The sequence below is a fragment of the Coregonus lavaretus genome, assembly GCF_964263955.1.
Source record: "Coregonus lavaretus genome assembly, contig: HAP1_SCAFFOLD_166, whole genome shotgun sequence".
NCBI classification, from domain to species: Eukaryota; Metazoa; Chordata; class Actinopteri; order Salmoniformes; family Salmonidae; genus Coregonus; species Coregonus lavaretus.
The window spans coordinates 315899-330602 of record NW_028161624.1 but is presented as its reverse complement, the minus strand read 5'-3'; the positions used below and the strand labels follow the sequence as shown (position 1 = coordinate 330602).

At 45.3% G+C, this 14704-nt stretch overlaps 1 protein-coding gene across 1 annotated transcript in view; it reads right to left on the bottom strand.

Annotated features, from left to right (window-relative positions):
* The window catches only part of LOC311120324 (beta-chimaerin-like), a 45557-nt gene that overhangs the window by 3551 nt on the left and 27302 nt on the right, over nucleotides 1–14704 (bottom strand). Inside the window, exons 7-12 of the mRNA XM_084194946.1 lie at nucleotides 6258–6347; nucleotides 5138–5222; nucleotides 1767–1940; nucleotides 1470–1547; nucleotides 1105–1242; nucleotides 813–918 (exon numbers count right to left, since the gene is read on the bottom strand). Of these exons, the coding sequence (XP_084051072.1) occupies nucleotides 813–918; nucleotides 1105–1242; nucleotides 1470–1547; nucleotides 1767–1940; nucleotides 5138–5222; nucleotides 6258–6347 (671 nt within the window). The remainder of the gene's footprint in view (nucleotides 1–812; nucleotides 919–1104; nucleotides 1243–1469; nucleotides 1548–1766; nucleotides 1941–5137; nucleotides 5223–6257; nucleotides 6348–14704) is intronic.

The window sequence follows — 14704 nt, the reverse complement described above, 5'->3', positions numbered from 1 at the left end:
GGCCTTTCAGGTTATGTCTATATAGGACTCGTTTTACTGTGGATATAGATACTTTTGTACCGGTTTCCTCCAGCATCTTCACAAGGTCCTTTGCTGTTGTTCTGGGATTGATTTGCACTTTTCACACCAAAGTACGTTCCTCTCTGGGAGACAGAACGCGTCTCCTTCCTGAGCGGTATGACGGCTGTGTGGTCCCATGGTGTTTATACTTGCGTACTGTTGTTTGTACAGATGAACGTGGTACCTTCAGGCGTTTGGAAATTGCTCCAAAGGATGAACCAGACTTGTGGAGTCTACAATTGCCTGAGGTCTTGGCTGATTTCTTTTGATTTTCCCATGATGTCAAGCAAAGAGGCACTGAGTTTGAAGGTAGGCCTTGAAATACATCCACAGGTACACCTCCAATTGACTAAAATGATGTAAATTAGCCTATCAGAAGCTTCTAAAGCCATGACATCATTTTCTGGAATTTTCCAAGCTGTTTAAAGGAACAGTCAACTTAGTGTATGTAAACTTCTGACCCACTGGAATTGTGATAGTGAATTTTAAGTGAAATAATCTGTCTGTAAACAATTGTTTGAAAAATGACTTGTTTCATGCACAAAGTAGATGTCCTAACCGACTTGCCAAAACTAGTCTGTTAACAAGAAATTTGTGCAGTGGTTGAAAAACAAGTTTTAATGACTCCAACCTAAGTGTATGTAAACTTCCGACTTCAACTGTATATTTATAAGACTACATCACTGATTCAACCCCATGAAGAGCAGATTAAGTGTGTGTGTGTGTGTGTGTGTGTGTGTGTGTATCCTCACTTCTTGAGATGCATCATCAGGTAGCGTAGGGTCTCGTAGTGGGCTGGCGGGAGCTGCAGCAGCCCCTCGTGGATGGCCTCCAGTCTGGTGTCTGGGTTGGGAATTTCTACCAGAGGAAGTGTTACTTACTATTAGTTACATTCACCTGATAAATAACCGCGCCTAAGACCTGAAGATTTTCGTTAGCTCCCCAAGCTATTGCCTAGCCTTTCGCTCAGTGCGCTATCAGTCATTGCGCTGGAGACCCAGGGTGCATTGAGCTAATTGTGGGAATAAGTATGGGAGTACGTACTTGCAGCTTGTATGAATCTGGAGTACACGTGGAATGTGATGACTGGAATGGGCAGGTCTCTCAGATAGAGCTTCAGAGCTCCAGCGATGATGTTGATGTCATTGTACACATTGGCACTGATGTCTGCCTTCTCGCCATCTGCAGAGATGACACACAGGACACGTTATGTACCGACCAGACTGCAGTATATTCACTACAATTCCCACAATGCAACATATATATGCCCTTTACACCGCACATAACGACATCCTGCGGTCTGATACGGCTCTCCTGTGCTTTTCATTTGAACCTATGGACTTTCATGTCTCATATAACCTTAAACCAGACCTTAGCCCAGAGGCAAAGGAAATGAATTTAACACAAACCTCGGTCAAAGGAGAGCCTCACATCCTCAATGTGTTCTGAGAAGCCAGACACTCTGTAGAGGCCCTCAGACTGCAGACCTGCAAGCAGTAACACAGAGAGTCGGTTAACTCTACTTCCTGTACCCTCTACAAATCTATTTTTTTTCAGGACCAATCACAGACATCCATTTTCACCTTGAAGTTGAATATTCTTTCAGCTTAGCCCTTGGCTAACAACATGCAGGGTGAACCCGGCTTAAATGTCCCAGAAACATTCTAAACTGAATGAACCTGAATGGCTGGTAAACGGATCTGTACCTCGTAGTTCTATCTCCTTGATACACATGTCCACCACCATGGGCCGTGTGGTGTTGTGGGCCTTGACCAGGGTAGTGAGGTCACAGCTGAACACCTTCTTAATCCTGCGCAGGTCTGGCTGGCAGTCGCTGGGCACCAGCTTGGAGCACTGCTTGTGTACATTCAGCCCACAGTCTGGAAACCACAGGTCAGAGAGGTAGTCAGTCAGTGTTAAAATACTCACCCATACGGAAAGGATTTATTCAAATCTTCTAATCTTATATGATTATGGTCGACTTCTTCTAAAACAACATGTAAGACTGTAACACAATACAGAGTGGTTAGAGGTAACAATTAGTACAGTGATCAACCCCAATCTCAGAGAGAAAGCCCAGCCAGCTCAGCCAGCTAGGGTAAGACCAGGCTGTTTCAATATGCCATGGTGGGCCATGTCACAGTCTATCTGTCCCCAGGGGGGTGTCTTGTCTTGGCTGTTGGTCAGTGTTGTGGTTCTAGTCACGCAGAGGGTCTTGGACAGCTGGTGGCAAGAGAGCGGAACACATTGTGGTGGAAGGGAATGCCTCTTTGTGCGGCATCACTGGCCTGCACACGCACACACCGTGAGAAAGATAGAACAAGCTGCCTCTCTGGGAGATGCCACAGGAATGTAGCCTAGGTTGAAGTTGCTCTGCCTGCCTTTACTGTCCTTGGGAGTCTCCCTGACTCAATAAGAACATCCAGCTGAATCATTCATCACTGGTAGTGGCGTTTTTACTACCAACAAGTACCCAGCATTATTACTGCTCTGCTGACCGGGGTTCCTTATTCTCAGACGCTGAGACACAGAGAGATTGAAGAGAGAGAGAGACAAAGGGAGACTGACAGACAGAAACAGATAAAGATGGAGAGAGAGAGAGACAGAGGGAGATGGGGAGAGGGAGGAAGAGGACAAGCTAAACATGCCAGATAAGAAGGAAGAGAGAGAGAACAGAGAGAAAGAGAGAGAGAGAACAGATAGAAAGAACAGAGAGAGAGAGAGAGAAACAATGAGGATAGAAAGACAATCATGAGTTGTGTATCTCTGTGTGTTAGAGAAGGACTGCTTCAGAGAGAACTGGAAGTACTAAATAAATCTCTCCTGATTCCCATAGGGCACAGGGATGTCTGATGACACCAGTGTTTGCCTGGGGCTTATAAGCATGGCTAATAACTGAACAACAAACCATCTGTCTACAGCGAAAACAGCAGAGTTAGTCCTCCGTTAAACACATCCATGTCAGGATTGTGTCCAGGCAATAATAGAACCCTGTGTCTATCGCAGAGTGTTTAGGGACTATCCAAACCTACTTGTCTACTTGTTAAATGTTTGTAATGTCTACTACCGTCAATTGTGCTACAGTCTTGCTAAATTGTAAATGTCTGTAATGTCTTTTTATTGTGTGTATGAACCCTATAATTCACTGGACCAGTCTGATCGGTTATTCAGCCAACAAACATTTCAACAAGTTCATTAGGATACAACATTATTGATTAGCACAGAAATTATCAGTGGAATCATTAGGTGGAGTGGGCTCTTGATCAATATTACTAGGGTTGCAAAGGGCGGTTAAATTACTGGAAACTTTCTACGTTTACCAGTACACTACCAGAAATTTGGTAACTTTCAAGTTTTTATTTTATCACAAGACATCTAGTGGCCCTTTTTCGGTACTTCAGATTATCACAGGTATCTGTAATTATCTCTGGCCCTCTGTGTGGACTTATTACATGTAAAACATATAAAATAATCAAATAAGAGGATTTGAAAATGAAAAAATACAATGACAACGCTGTAAAACATGATCCTAAATATAAACCAGCAACTTAGTGAATACCATTGGTACCATTAAATAGTTTGATGTGTTGCATAGTCAGTAGTTGGAAGAGTTGCAGAGGTAACTGAAAATAATGCCATTGTTGATTAGATGCTTTTAGCATTAAATTAGGCTATTTTCTCATCAACGATATGGTCTATCCACTAGAAACTAATGGACAAAGATATAAAACATTTATATAATATATATATATATATATATATATATATATATATATATTTTTTTTTATATATTTTTTTTTATGTTCAAGTGTAAATTACCAAAGTTAATGATAATTACCAAAATTACCAAAGATTGCGGTAATTTTGGTAATTTAGCGGAATCTTTGCAACCCTAAATATTACATCCTTTTATCTGGCAGGAAGCTCCAAGGACAGCTACTGTTAACGTGTCCCTTTTCACTCAATTTAACTTCAGGATTGGAATGATACAGTATTGAGATATTTTCCCCATGTACTGAAGCACTGAAACAGGGATTAAAACCAGTCATTAAAAGGATCTCCATTACAAAGAGCTCAAGAAAGCCAGACAGCACGGCCAGACAGCACGGCCAGACAGCACGGCCAGACAGCACGGCCAGACAGCACGGCCAGACAGCACGGCCAGACAGCACGGCCAGACAGCACGGCCAGACAGCCTGCTTGCAGTTGCAGTTTTGTGGATACAGTGTTTGGATGTCTTTGCTTGACTGGGTGTGTCCCGTTGATGTACCTTTTGAGCTCTCTGTGTGCGTCTGTCTTGTTTATAAATAGTTGACAGCCATAGTTGCAGGGGGAACTGGTTTGTCCCAGGTGTCACTGAGGAATGCTAAATTACCACATTTCACAGGCCTCCTCCAACCATTTATTTACATGGAACTGACCAAATTTACTAGACTATACATTCCATGACATGATCCAGGCTTGGACGTAATATTGTAATACCCTTTTTATTGTCATTGTGTTTAAAAATAAATTAATTGTTAAGCATTTCAAGTTTGACATCTCATGTGTTACAATTAGTCATATGACATGCAACCCAACCGGACAAAGACGTCCAATCAGTTGTCCAATTTGATTGATATTTGATCGAGTTGTCAGCAAACGTGAATTCTTGAAATAAATCAAACTTGGAAGTCGTATCGTTGATTTGGGATAAAATTAGATAGAACCTGGTTACATGGATGATTTGTTGAAAATGTTGACTTAATACATTTCTGCCCAGAGGGATGTTAACAGGACACCTAGTTCTGATCAGGGATTGGAGTTATTTATTTATTTTTCATTAGGCTTTCATCCCAAATGGCATCCTATTCACTATATAGTGCACAACTTTTGATCAGAGCCCTATGAGCCCTACACACGTGGACTACATAGGGAATAGGGTGACATTTGGGACGGTGCCCTAATGTGATGAAGTACCCATGAAAGGTCAGTGTTTGATTACACTCCCAGGTTAGTGTTTGATTACACTCCCAGCTGATGGTAGCTAGGTGAGCAGTGAGCAGTGTTGGGATATATGAATGGAAGAGCAGGTTACCTGAGCAACGGACCCCTTGGGCTATGAGACCCCACATGAAGTTGGCACAATACTCGCACCAGTGAGGCCCTCGGAACGTATGAACCTATGGAAGGGTGAGACATCACAGCAATAGATTAGAGTCTGGAAGAGACACCACACCTTCTCGCTCTCACTAAACAAACATTGTAACTCTCTAAAATCACACACACACCTTCTCGCTCTCACTAAACAAACATTGTAACTCTAAAATCACACACACATATCCGCAAACAGACAAGATCTGTGAATACTTTCATTCATTGTATTTCTGTAGGTGAGTAAGACCCAGGGCAGGTTAGGTCACCTGTCCTACTGTTGTGTTCTCTCTCTCTCTCTCTCTCAAGAGCAGAATCATTGATTGTATTCAAAATGTTACAACTGTATTTCTGTTTTAGAAAATCAACAGCATGAGCATGTGGTCCTCTGTAGCTCAATTGGTAGAGCATGGCGCTTGTAACGCCAGGGTAGTGGGTTCGATCCCCGGGACCACCCATACGTAAAAATGTATGCACACATGACTGTAAGTCGCTTTGGATAAAAGCGTCTGCTAAATGGCATATTATTATGAAACAAAGAGGTTAAAGTGCTCAAAAATCAGACAATGTTCACAGCCGTCAATGGGTTAAAACATACGCCATATCCATTTAGCTCAGTCGATAGATTTAGACATATGGCTGACAGCTGGACGTGCCCACAAGACATCTTTCATCATGAAAGCACATGATTATTAATAATATCATCAGTCTCTCGGTGTTATAACGGTATCTAACGGTAGCCAGTCTAGCGACAGGCAGGCAGCTCACTAGGCAAATACAAAGAGTCGGTTACTTTGTCACTTTGAGGGACATTGCTTTTAAGTTTCAGATCAACCTGACAGAACTTATCTCACAGACCCTGCATGGACAAGCAGCGCTGCCTGTAGGAGCAGAATCATTTCCTGAGGTAAAAGAGCTTCAAACAGAGCTTTGAACAGAGAATCTACAGAGAGGCAGCCCTCCTACAGGTCCTAATGCAGTCAACTCTCGCCCCCTCCCTCCCTCCTTCCCAGTACCTCACCACATCCTCCTTTAAAAAGGTTAAATCAAACAAACCGGCTCACCTTGAAGTTGTGGACCTTGTCGTAGGAGCTCTGCTTCTCGGAGGGGCAGTCTTTCAGGGTGCTGTGCCGTACCAGAGGAGACGTGGTGATCTGCGGACAGGAAGCCAACAGTTTTAGAGGCTTCCAGAGTAACGTTCCCCTGCTCCCCAACTTGACCCCCAGGGCTAAGGCCAGTAGCTCCTGCCTCTTCCGCTCCCCTCTCTTGGTCTTGTGGACCGTTACATCTCCTGGCCCTATCCCTCCTCCCGGACCGCGGCTCCCTTCCTCCACTTCCATGGCTGCTGCCGTGTGTCTGACTGTGTGTCCCTGTCCTGGTCCTAGTCCGGGCTCCCAAAGAGCCTCTGTCTCCTCTGGTGAGCCGTGTGGTGTGTGCTGGAGGACGTAGCGCCCAGTGCTGCCTAACAGACGCCGGCGGCAGCAGCCCAACGAGGAGGACACGGCCGCTGTACTCCACTCCCCCCCTCCTCCTCCTCCTGTTCCTCCTACTCCTCCTCCTACTACTGCTGCTGCTGGGACCCAGGAGGGTACAGACTGACAGTCAAGGTGGGGGAGGCTCTGCATCTGATCTGAGCTCCAGCTCAAGTTCCAGGGGAAAGAAGCAGAGAGCAGCCAGCAGCAGTGGGCGGCCCCAGGGCAGGAGTGTGGCTCACACAATGGCTCTCATTCACACACACCAAATAGGAGGGGGGAGGGGAAGGGAGGGGTCCCTTGGTTGGTGGGGAGGGGCTAGGAGGAGGGTCCCTTGGTTGGTGGGGAGGGGCTAGGAGGGTGTGTGGGGTTAAAGTGAGTGTGTGTGGGGTGAGGGGTGAGGGGGAAGGGGGAAGGGGGAAGGGGGAAGGGGGTTAGGGTGAGCTGTTAGTACAGCTCTTCACAACTCAGCAGCAAATCTAAAGCAGGATCAATGGCTGCAGTCAAACTCTCTAAAGACACAGAGAACCATGCCACACTAACTATTAGCACGTTGCCTCCCGGACACACACACACTCAACTGGAGATAATACTGAACTGAACTGAACTGCCAGGAGTCATGGCACTATCCTTCCGGCCCAGAAGAGCCACGACATGCTCCTATATTCCTTCTAGTCCAGCAGAAACAGATTAATCAACTACATCTTGACCTCCATGCCTCACAATCCACTGGTGGTTTTCATCTCCCTGCCTAGACTACAGCCAGACTACAGACAGACGCTACGACTCCAGCCTGCTCCCACCAATCACTCTGCTCTGCTCTCAAACACCCAGTAGAACAGCACCCAACCATGGTCATTTACTGGGATTGGGAGGGATTATGGCCGTAATCCCCACTCAGGGTGTAATCCCACGGTGGCCAAATCCCTGTCAGATCCCAGGCAGAGCTCATGGTGGCCATGCCCTGACTCAGTGGGGGGGGGCTGTTGCTGAGTCTACAGCACCACAGAATATTTTTTGTGACTCTCCTCCTAAACATTCACTCCTCCTAAAACACCAGGAGCGCCTCATCAGCTCCTCTTGGTTAACAAGACACTCAAATGGGAAGTAGACAACTCAAACTAGTGGAAGTGGACATTCAGGGTTGCTGAAATGAAATGTTGAAATTAGGGACAGAAATTTAGTTAAATTGTGAAGAGAAAGAATGAGGGAATGTCAGAAGAAAACTACAACAGATGATTTTGTAGCAGTGATGGAATGATGAAGAGCTGGAAGGGTAGAAGAGTGGAGGAAGGGAATGATCCTAAGGGAGAGAGAGAGAGAGAAATATGCTTGAAGCTCACTCAGCTCAGAGACAAAAGCATTTTAGCTGAAATGAGAGGATTGGCAGCTTTAAGGTTGTTATAGACATAGAAGCCGTTTTCAAAATATGGCTTTGGGCCTCCTGTAACGTAGACTGAAGACCAAGGACCATGTTGTACTGTAGCTACAGAAGTAATGGCTTATCTAATTTCTACCAATTTCTATCAGCATGTCACCTGTGCAACTAGATGAGACAAAACTCTAGATCACCTTTACTCCAAACACAGAAACACATACAAAGCTGACCATAACTCTATCCTCCTGATTCCTGCTTACAAGCAAAAACTCAAAACAGGAAGTACCAGTGACGTGCTCAATATGGAAGTGGTCCGATGAAGCGGATGCTAAGCTACATGACTGTTTCACTAGCACAGACTGGAATATGTTCCGGGATTCATCCGATGGCATTGAGGAGTTTACCACATCAGTCACCGGCTTCATTAATAAGTGCATTGACGATGTTGTCCCCACAGTGACCGTACGTACATATCCCAACCAGAAGCCATGGATTACAGGCAACATCCGCACTGTAAAGGCTAGAGCTGCCGCTTCCAAGGAGCGGGACACTAATCAGGACGCTTATAAGAAATCCTGCTACAACTTCTGACGAGCCATCAAAAAGGCAAAGCGTAAAAACACGACTAAGATCCAATCCTACTACACCGGCTCTGACGCTCTTCAGATGTGGCAGGGCTTGCAAACTATCACGGATTACAAAGGGAAACCCAGCCGTGAGCTGCCCAGTGACGCGAGCCTACCAGAGGAGCTAAATGCCTTCTATGCTCGCTTCGAGGCAAGCAACACAACCATGCATGAGAGCATGAGCTGTTCTGGACGACTGCGTGATCACGCTCACCGTAGCAGATGTGAGTAAAACCTTTAACCAGGTTAACATTCACAAGGCCGGATTACCAGGATACAGATGGATTACCAGGACACATACTCAGATCATGCGCTGACCAGCTGGCAAGTGTCTTCACTGACATTTTCAACCTCTACCTGACCCAGTCTAAAATGCCTACATGTTTCAAGCAGACCACTGTAGTCCCAGTGCCCAAGAACGCCAAGGTAAACTGTCTAAATGACTATCACCCCATAGCACTCACACCTGTAGCCATGAAATGCTTTGAAAGGCTGGTCATGGCTCACATCAACACTATCATCCCAGACACCCTGGACCCACTCCAATTCACAAACCTTCGCAACAGATCCACAGATGACGGAATCTCTATTGCACTCCACACTGCCCTCTCCTACCTGGACAAGAGGAACACAGTGCCCTCCAAGCTCATCACTAAGCTAAAGGACCCTGGCACTGAACACCTCCCTCTGAAACTGGATCCTGGACTTCCTGACGGGCTGCTCCCAGGTGGTGAGGGTAGGCAACAACACATCCGCCACACTGACCCTCAACACGGGGACCCCTTAGGGGTGTGTACTTAGTCCCCTCCTGTACTCCCTGTGGCCGTGCACGACTACAACATCCTCATTAAGTTTGCTGACGACACGACTGTGGTAGGCCTGATCCTGATGAGACAGCCTATAGGGAGGAGGTCAGAGACCTGGCAGTGTGGTGCCGGGAAAACAACCTCTCCCTCAACGTCAGCAAGACAAAAAAGCTGATCGTGGACCACAAGAAACGAAGGGCCGAGTGGAGCGGGGCTGTAGTAGAGCGGGTCGAGAGCTTCAAGTTCCTTGGTGTCCACATCACTAAGGATCTATCATGGTCCACACACACCAACACAGTCGTGAAGAGGGCACGACAACGCCTCTTCCCCCGCAGGAGGTTGAAAAGATTTCCTCAAAAAGGTCTACAACTGCACCATTGAGAACATCTTGATTGGCTGCATCACTGCTTGGTATGTGAACTGCTTGGCATCCGACCGCAAGGCGCTACAGCACATCACTGGGGCCGAGCTCCCTGCCATCCAGGACCTCTATACCAGTCGGTGTCAAAGGAAGGCCCTAAAAATTGTCAAAGACTCCAGCTGCCCAAATCATAGACTGTTCTCTCTGCTACCGCATGGCAAGCAGTACCGATGCACCAAGTCTGGAACCAACAGGATCCTGAACAGCTTCTACCCACAAGCCATGAGACTGCTAAATAGTTAACCAATAGCTACCCGGACTATCTGCATTTACCCTTTTTGCACTAACTTTTTTGACTCAACACATTCGCTGCTGCTACTGTTAATTATCTATCCTGTTGCCTAATCACTTTATTCCTAGTTATACAGTGAGGGAAAAAAGTATTTGATCCCCTGTTGATTTTGTATTTTTGCCCACTGACAAAGACATGATCAGTCTATAATTTTAATGTTAGGTTTATTTGAACAGTGAGATACAGAATAACAACAAAAAAATCCAGAAAAACGCATGTCAAAAATGTTATAAATTGATTTGCATTTTAATGAGGGAAATAAGTATTTGACCCCTCCTTGTTGGCAATCACAGAGATCAGACGTTTCTTGTAGTTGGCCACCAGGTTTGCACACATCTCAGGAGGGATTTTGTCCCACTCCTCTTTGCAGATCTTCTCCAAGTTATTAAGGTTTCGAGGCTGACGTTTGGCAACTCGAACCTTCAGCTCCCTCCACATATTTTCTATGGGATTAAGGTCTGGAGACTGGCTAGGCCACTCCAGGACCTTAATGTGCTTCTTCTTGAGCCACTCCTTTGTTGCCTTGGCCGTGTGTTTTGGGTCATTGTCATGCTGGAATACCCATCCACGACCCATTTTCAATGCCGTGGCTGAGGGAAGGAGGTTCTCACCCAAGATTTGACGGTACATGGCCCCGTCCATCATCCCTTTGATGCGATGAAGTTGTCCTGTCCCCTTAGCAGAAAAACACCCCCAAAGCATAATGTTTCCACCTCCATGTTTGACGGTGGGGATGATGTTCTTGGGGTCATAGGCAGCATTCCTCCTCCTCCAAACACGGCGAGTTGAGTTGATGCCAAAGAGCTCGATTTTGGTCTCATCTGATCACAACACTTTCACCCAGTTCTCCTCTGAATCATTCAGATGTTCATTGGCAAACTTCAGATGGGCCTGTATATGTGCTTTCTTGAGCAGGGGGACCTTGCGGGCGCTGCAGGATTTCAGTCCTTCACGGCGTAGTGTGTTACCAATTGTTTTCTTGGTGACTATGGTCCCAGCTGCCTTGAGATCATTGACAAGATCCTCCCGTGTAGGTCTGGGCTGATTACTCACCGTTCTCATGATCATTGCAACTCCACAAGGTGAGATCTTGCATGGAGCCCCAGGCCGAGGGAGATTGACAGTTATTTTGTGTTTCTTCCATTTGCGAATAATCGCACCAACTGTTGTCACCTTCTCACCAAGCTGCTTGGCGATGGCCTTGTAGCCCATTCCAGCCTTGTGTAGGTCTACAATCTTGTCCCTGACATCCTTGGAGAGCTCTTTGGTCTTGGCCATGGTGGAGAGTTTGGAATCTGATTGATTGATTGCTTCTGTGGACAGGTGTCTTTTATACAGGTAACAAACAGATTAGGAGCACTCCCTTTAAGAGTGTGCTCCTAATCTCAGCTCGTTACCTGTATAAAAGACACCTGGGAGCCAGAAATCTTTCTGATTGAGAGGGGGTCAAATACTTATTTCCCTCATTAAAATGCTAATCAATTTATAACATTTTTGACATGCGTTTTTCTGGATTTTTTTGTTGTTATTCTGTCTCTCACTGTTGAAATAAACCTACCATAAAAATTATAGACTGATAATTTCTTTGTCAGTGGGCAAACGTACAAAATCAGCAGGGGATCAAATACTTTTTTCCCTCACTGTATGTACATAGCTACCTCAATGACCTCGTACCCCTGCACATGGACTCGGTCCTGGTAACCCGTGTGTAGCCAAATTATCGCTACTCATTGTGTATTTATTATTACTTTTCTATTATTCCTCAATTGTATTTTTCTCAACATTGATGTGAAGGGCCCGTAAGTATTTCACTGTTCGTCTACACCTGCTGTTTACAAAGCATGTGTCGAATAACATTTGATTTGATTTAATGGCTGAACAGGTAACAGTCAGGACAGGTGAAGACGTTTGTCACGGAGTTAGACATCCTATCAAAGACCAGGAGGATGACCTACACCAAATCAGAAAAGACCAGACGGAACAGCGAGAAGGGTAAGGGATATGGAGGAAGAGAGGGACACAGAGAAAGGGGGGAGAGGAGGAGGAGGAGGAGGAGGGAGGGAGGGGGGTATACAGTATGTATTGAGAGTGTGTGTGTGAGGGTTATGGGTTTTGTCCCTAGAGGCAGATGGCTTCTTGTCTCATAGAGAAGAGTTTGGAATAAAATGAATAAAAAGGCCCTGGTTTCTTTTCAGCATCCAGGCTCTGTTATTCACTGTGTGGGTCCAGCTGAGCAGACACAGTAGGGAGAGCAGAGGATCATGGGAAAATAACACTAGTGCCTTTCTTTCTGTGAGGTCAGACACTGTAAGAACAACCGTCCAAACAAAAACACACCTCATACAATCATATACAAAACACACCACACACACACACACCACATACACCACATACAATTTCATACAAACAGAAACATAGACGTGAAGGGAGATCTAGTCAGTGATAGAATCTTTTTTACTATTCAGAAAGTCTAGTGAAAGGAAAAGTACAGTGCCAATTAAAACAGGCCTGCCTGTGGCTGGAAGTATGATGGATCAACGTTGAAAGCCTTCTGCCTTTTACACTGTATGTACTGTAGCTACTGTAGAAAACCTCTGTAATGGTAGCTCAAGTACAGTAAGGGAAAAAAGCATTTGATCCCCTGCTGATTTTGTAAGTTTGTCCACTGACAAAGACATGATCAGTCTATAATTTTAATGGTAGATTTATTTGAAAAGTGAGAGACAGAATAACAACAACAAAATCCAGAAAAACGCAATGTAAAATTTTTTATACATTTATTTGCATTTTAATGAGGGAAATAAGTATTTGACCCCTCTGCAAAACATGACTTAGTACTTGGTGGCAAAACCCTTGTTGGCAATCACAGAGGTCAGACGTTTCTTGTAGTTGGCCACCAGGTTTGCACACATCTCAGGAGGGATTTTGTTCCACTCCTCTTTACAGATCTTCTCCAAGTCATTAAGGTTTCGAGGCTGATGTTTGGCAACTCAAACCTTCAGCTCCCTCCACAGATTTTCTATGGGATTAAGGTCTGGAGACTGGCTAGGCCACTCCAGGACCTTAATGTGCTTCTTCTTGAGCCACTCCTTTGTTGCCTTGGCTGTGTGTTTTGGGTCATTGTCATGCTGGAATACCCATTCACGACCCATTTTCAATGCCGTGGCTGAGGGAAGGAGGTTCTCACCCAAGATTTGACGGTACATGGCCCCGTCCATCGTCCCTTTGATGCGGTTAAGTTGTCCTGTCCCCTTAGCAGAAAAACACCCCCAAAGCATAATGTTTCCACCTCCATGTTTGACGGTGGGGATGGTGTTCTTGGGGTCATAGGCAGCATTCCTCCTCCTCCAAACACGGCGAGTTGAGTTGATGCCAAAGAGCTCGATTTTGGTCTCATCTGACCACAACACTTTCACCCAGTTCTCCTCTGAATCATTCAGATGTTCATTGGCAAACTTCAGACGGGCCTGTATATGTGCTTTCTTGAGCAGAGGGACCTTGCGGTCGCTGCAGGATTTCAGTCCTTCACGGCGTAGTGTGTTACCAATTGTTTTCTTGGTGACTATGGTCCCAGCTGCCTTGAGATCATTGACAAGATCCTCCCGTGTAGTTCTGGGCTGATTACTCACCGTTCTCATGATCATTGCAACTCCACGAGGTGAGATCTTGCATGGAGCCCCAGGCCGAGGGAGATTGACAGTTATTTTGTGTTTCTTCCATTTGCGAATAAATCGCACCAACTGTTGTCACCTTCTCACCAAGCTGCTTGGCGATGGCCTTGTAGCCCGTTCCAGCCTTGTGTAGGTCTACAATCTTGTCCCTGACATCCTTGGAGAGCTCTTTGGTCTTGGCCATGGTGGAGAGTTTGGAATCTGATTGATTGATTGCTTCTGTGGACAAGTGTCTTTTATACAGGTAACAAAATGAGATTAGGAGCACTCCCTTTAAGAGTGTGCTCCTAATCTCAGCTCGTTACCTGTATAAAAGACACCTGGGAGCCAGAAATCCTTCTGATTGAGAGGGGGTCAAATACTTATTTCCCTCATTAAAATGCAAATCAATTTATAACATTTTTGACATGCGTTTTTTTGAATGTTTTTGTTGTTATTCTGTCTCTCACTGTTCAAATAAACCTACCATTAAAATTATAGACTGATCATTTATTTGTCAGTGGGCAAACGTACAAAATCAGCAGGGGATCAAATACTTTTTTCTCTCACTGTATTTCCCAACACGATCTTTATAGATCATGTTTCCAACAGACTAACTGGTAGCTCAAGGAAAATTTAATTAACTTCCAAACAAACTACAATAACATCAGAATAATATCCAAACTAGGCCCAGAACATGGATTAGAAATGCATTCATCACATTATTCCATCTCCCCACAAGCACCAGTTAGATTCAACCAGTGTGATGTGTCCCAAATGGCACCCTATTCCCTACATAGTGCACTACATAGTGACCAGAGTCCTGAGGGACCAGAGGGTATAGGGTGCCATTTGGGATGCACAAT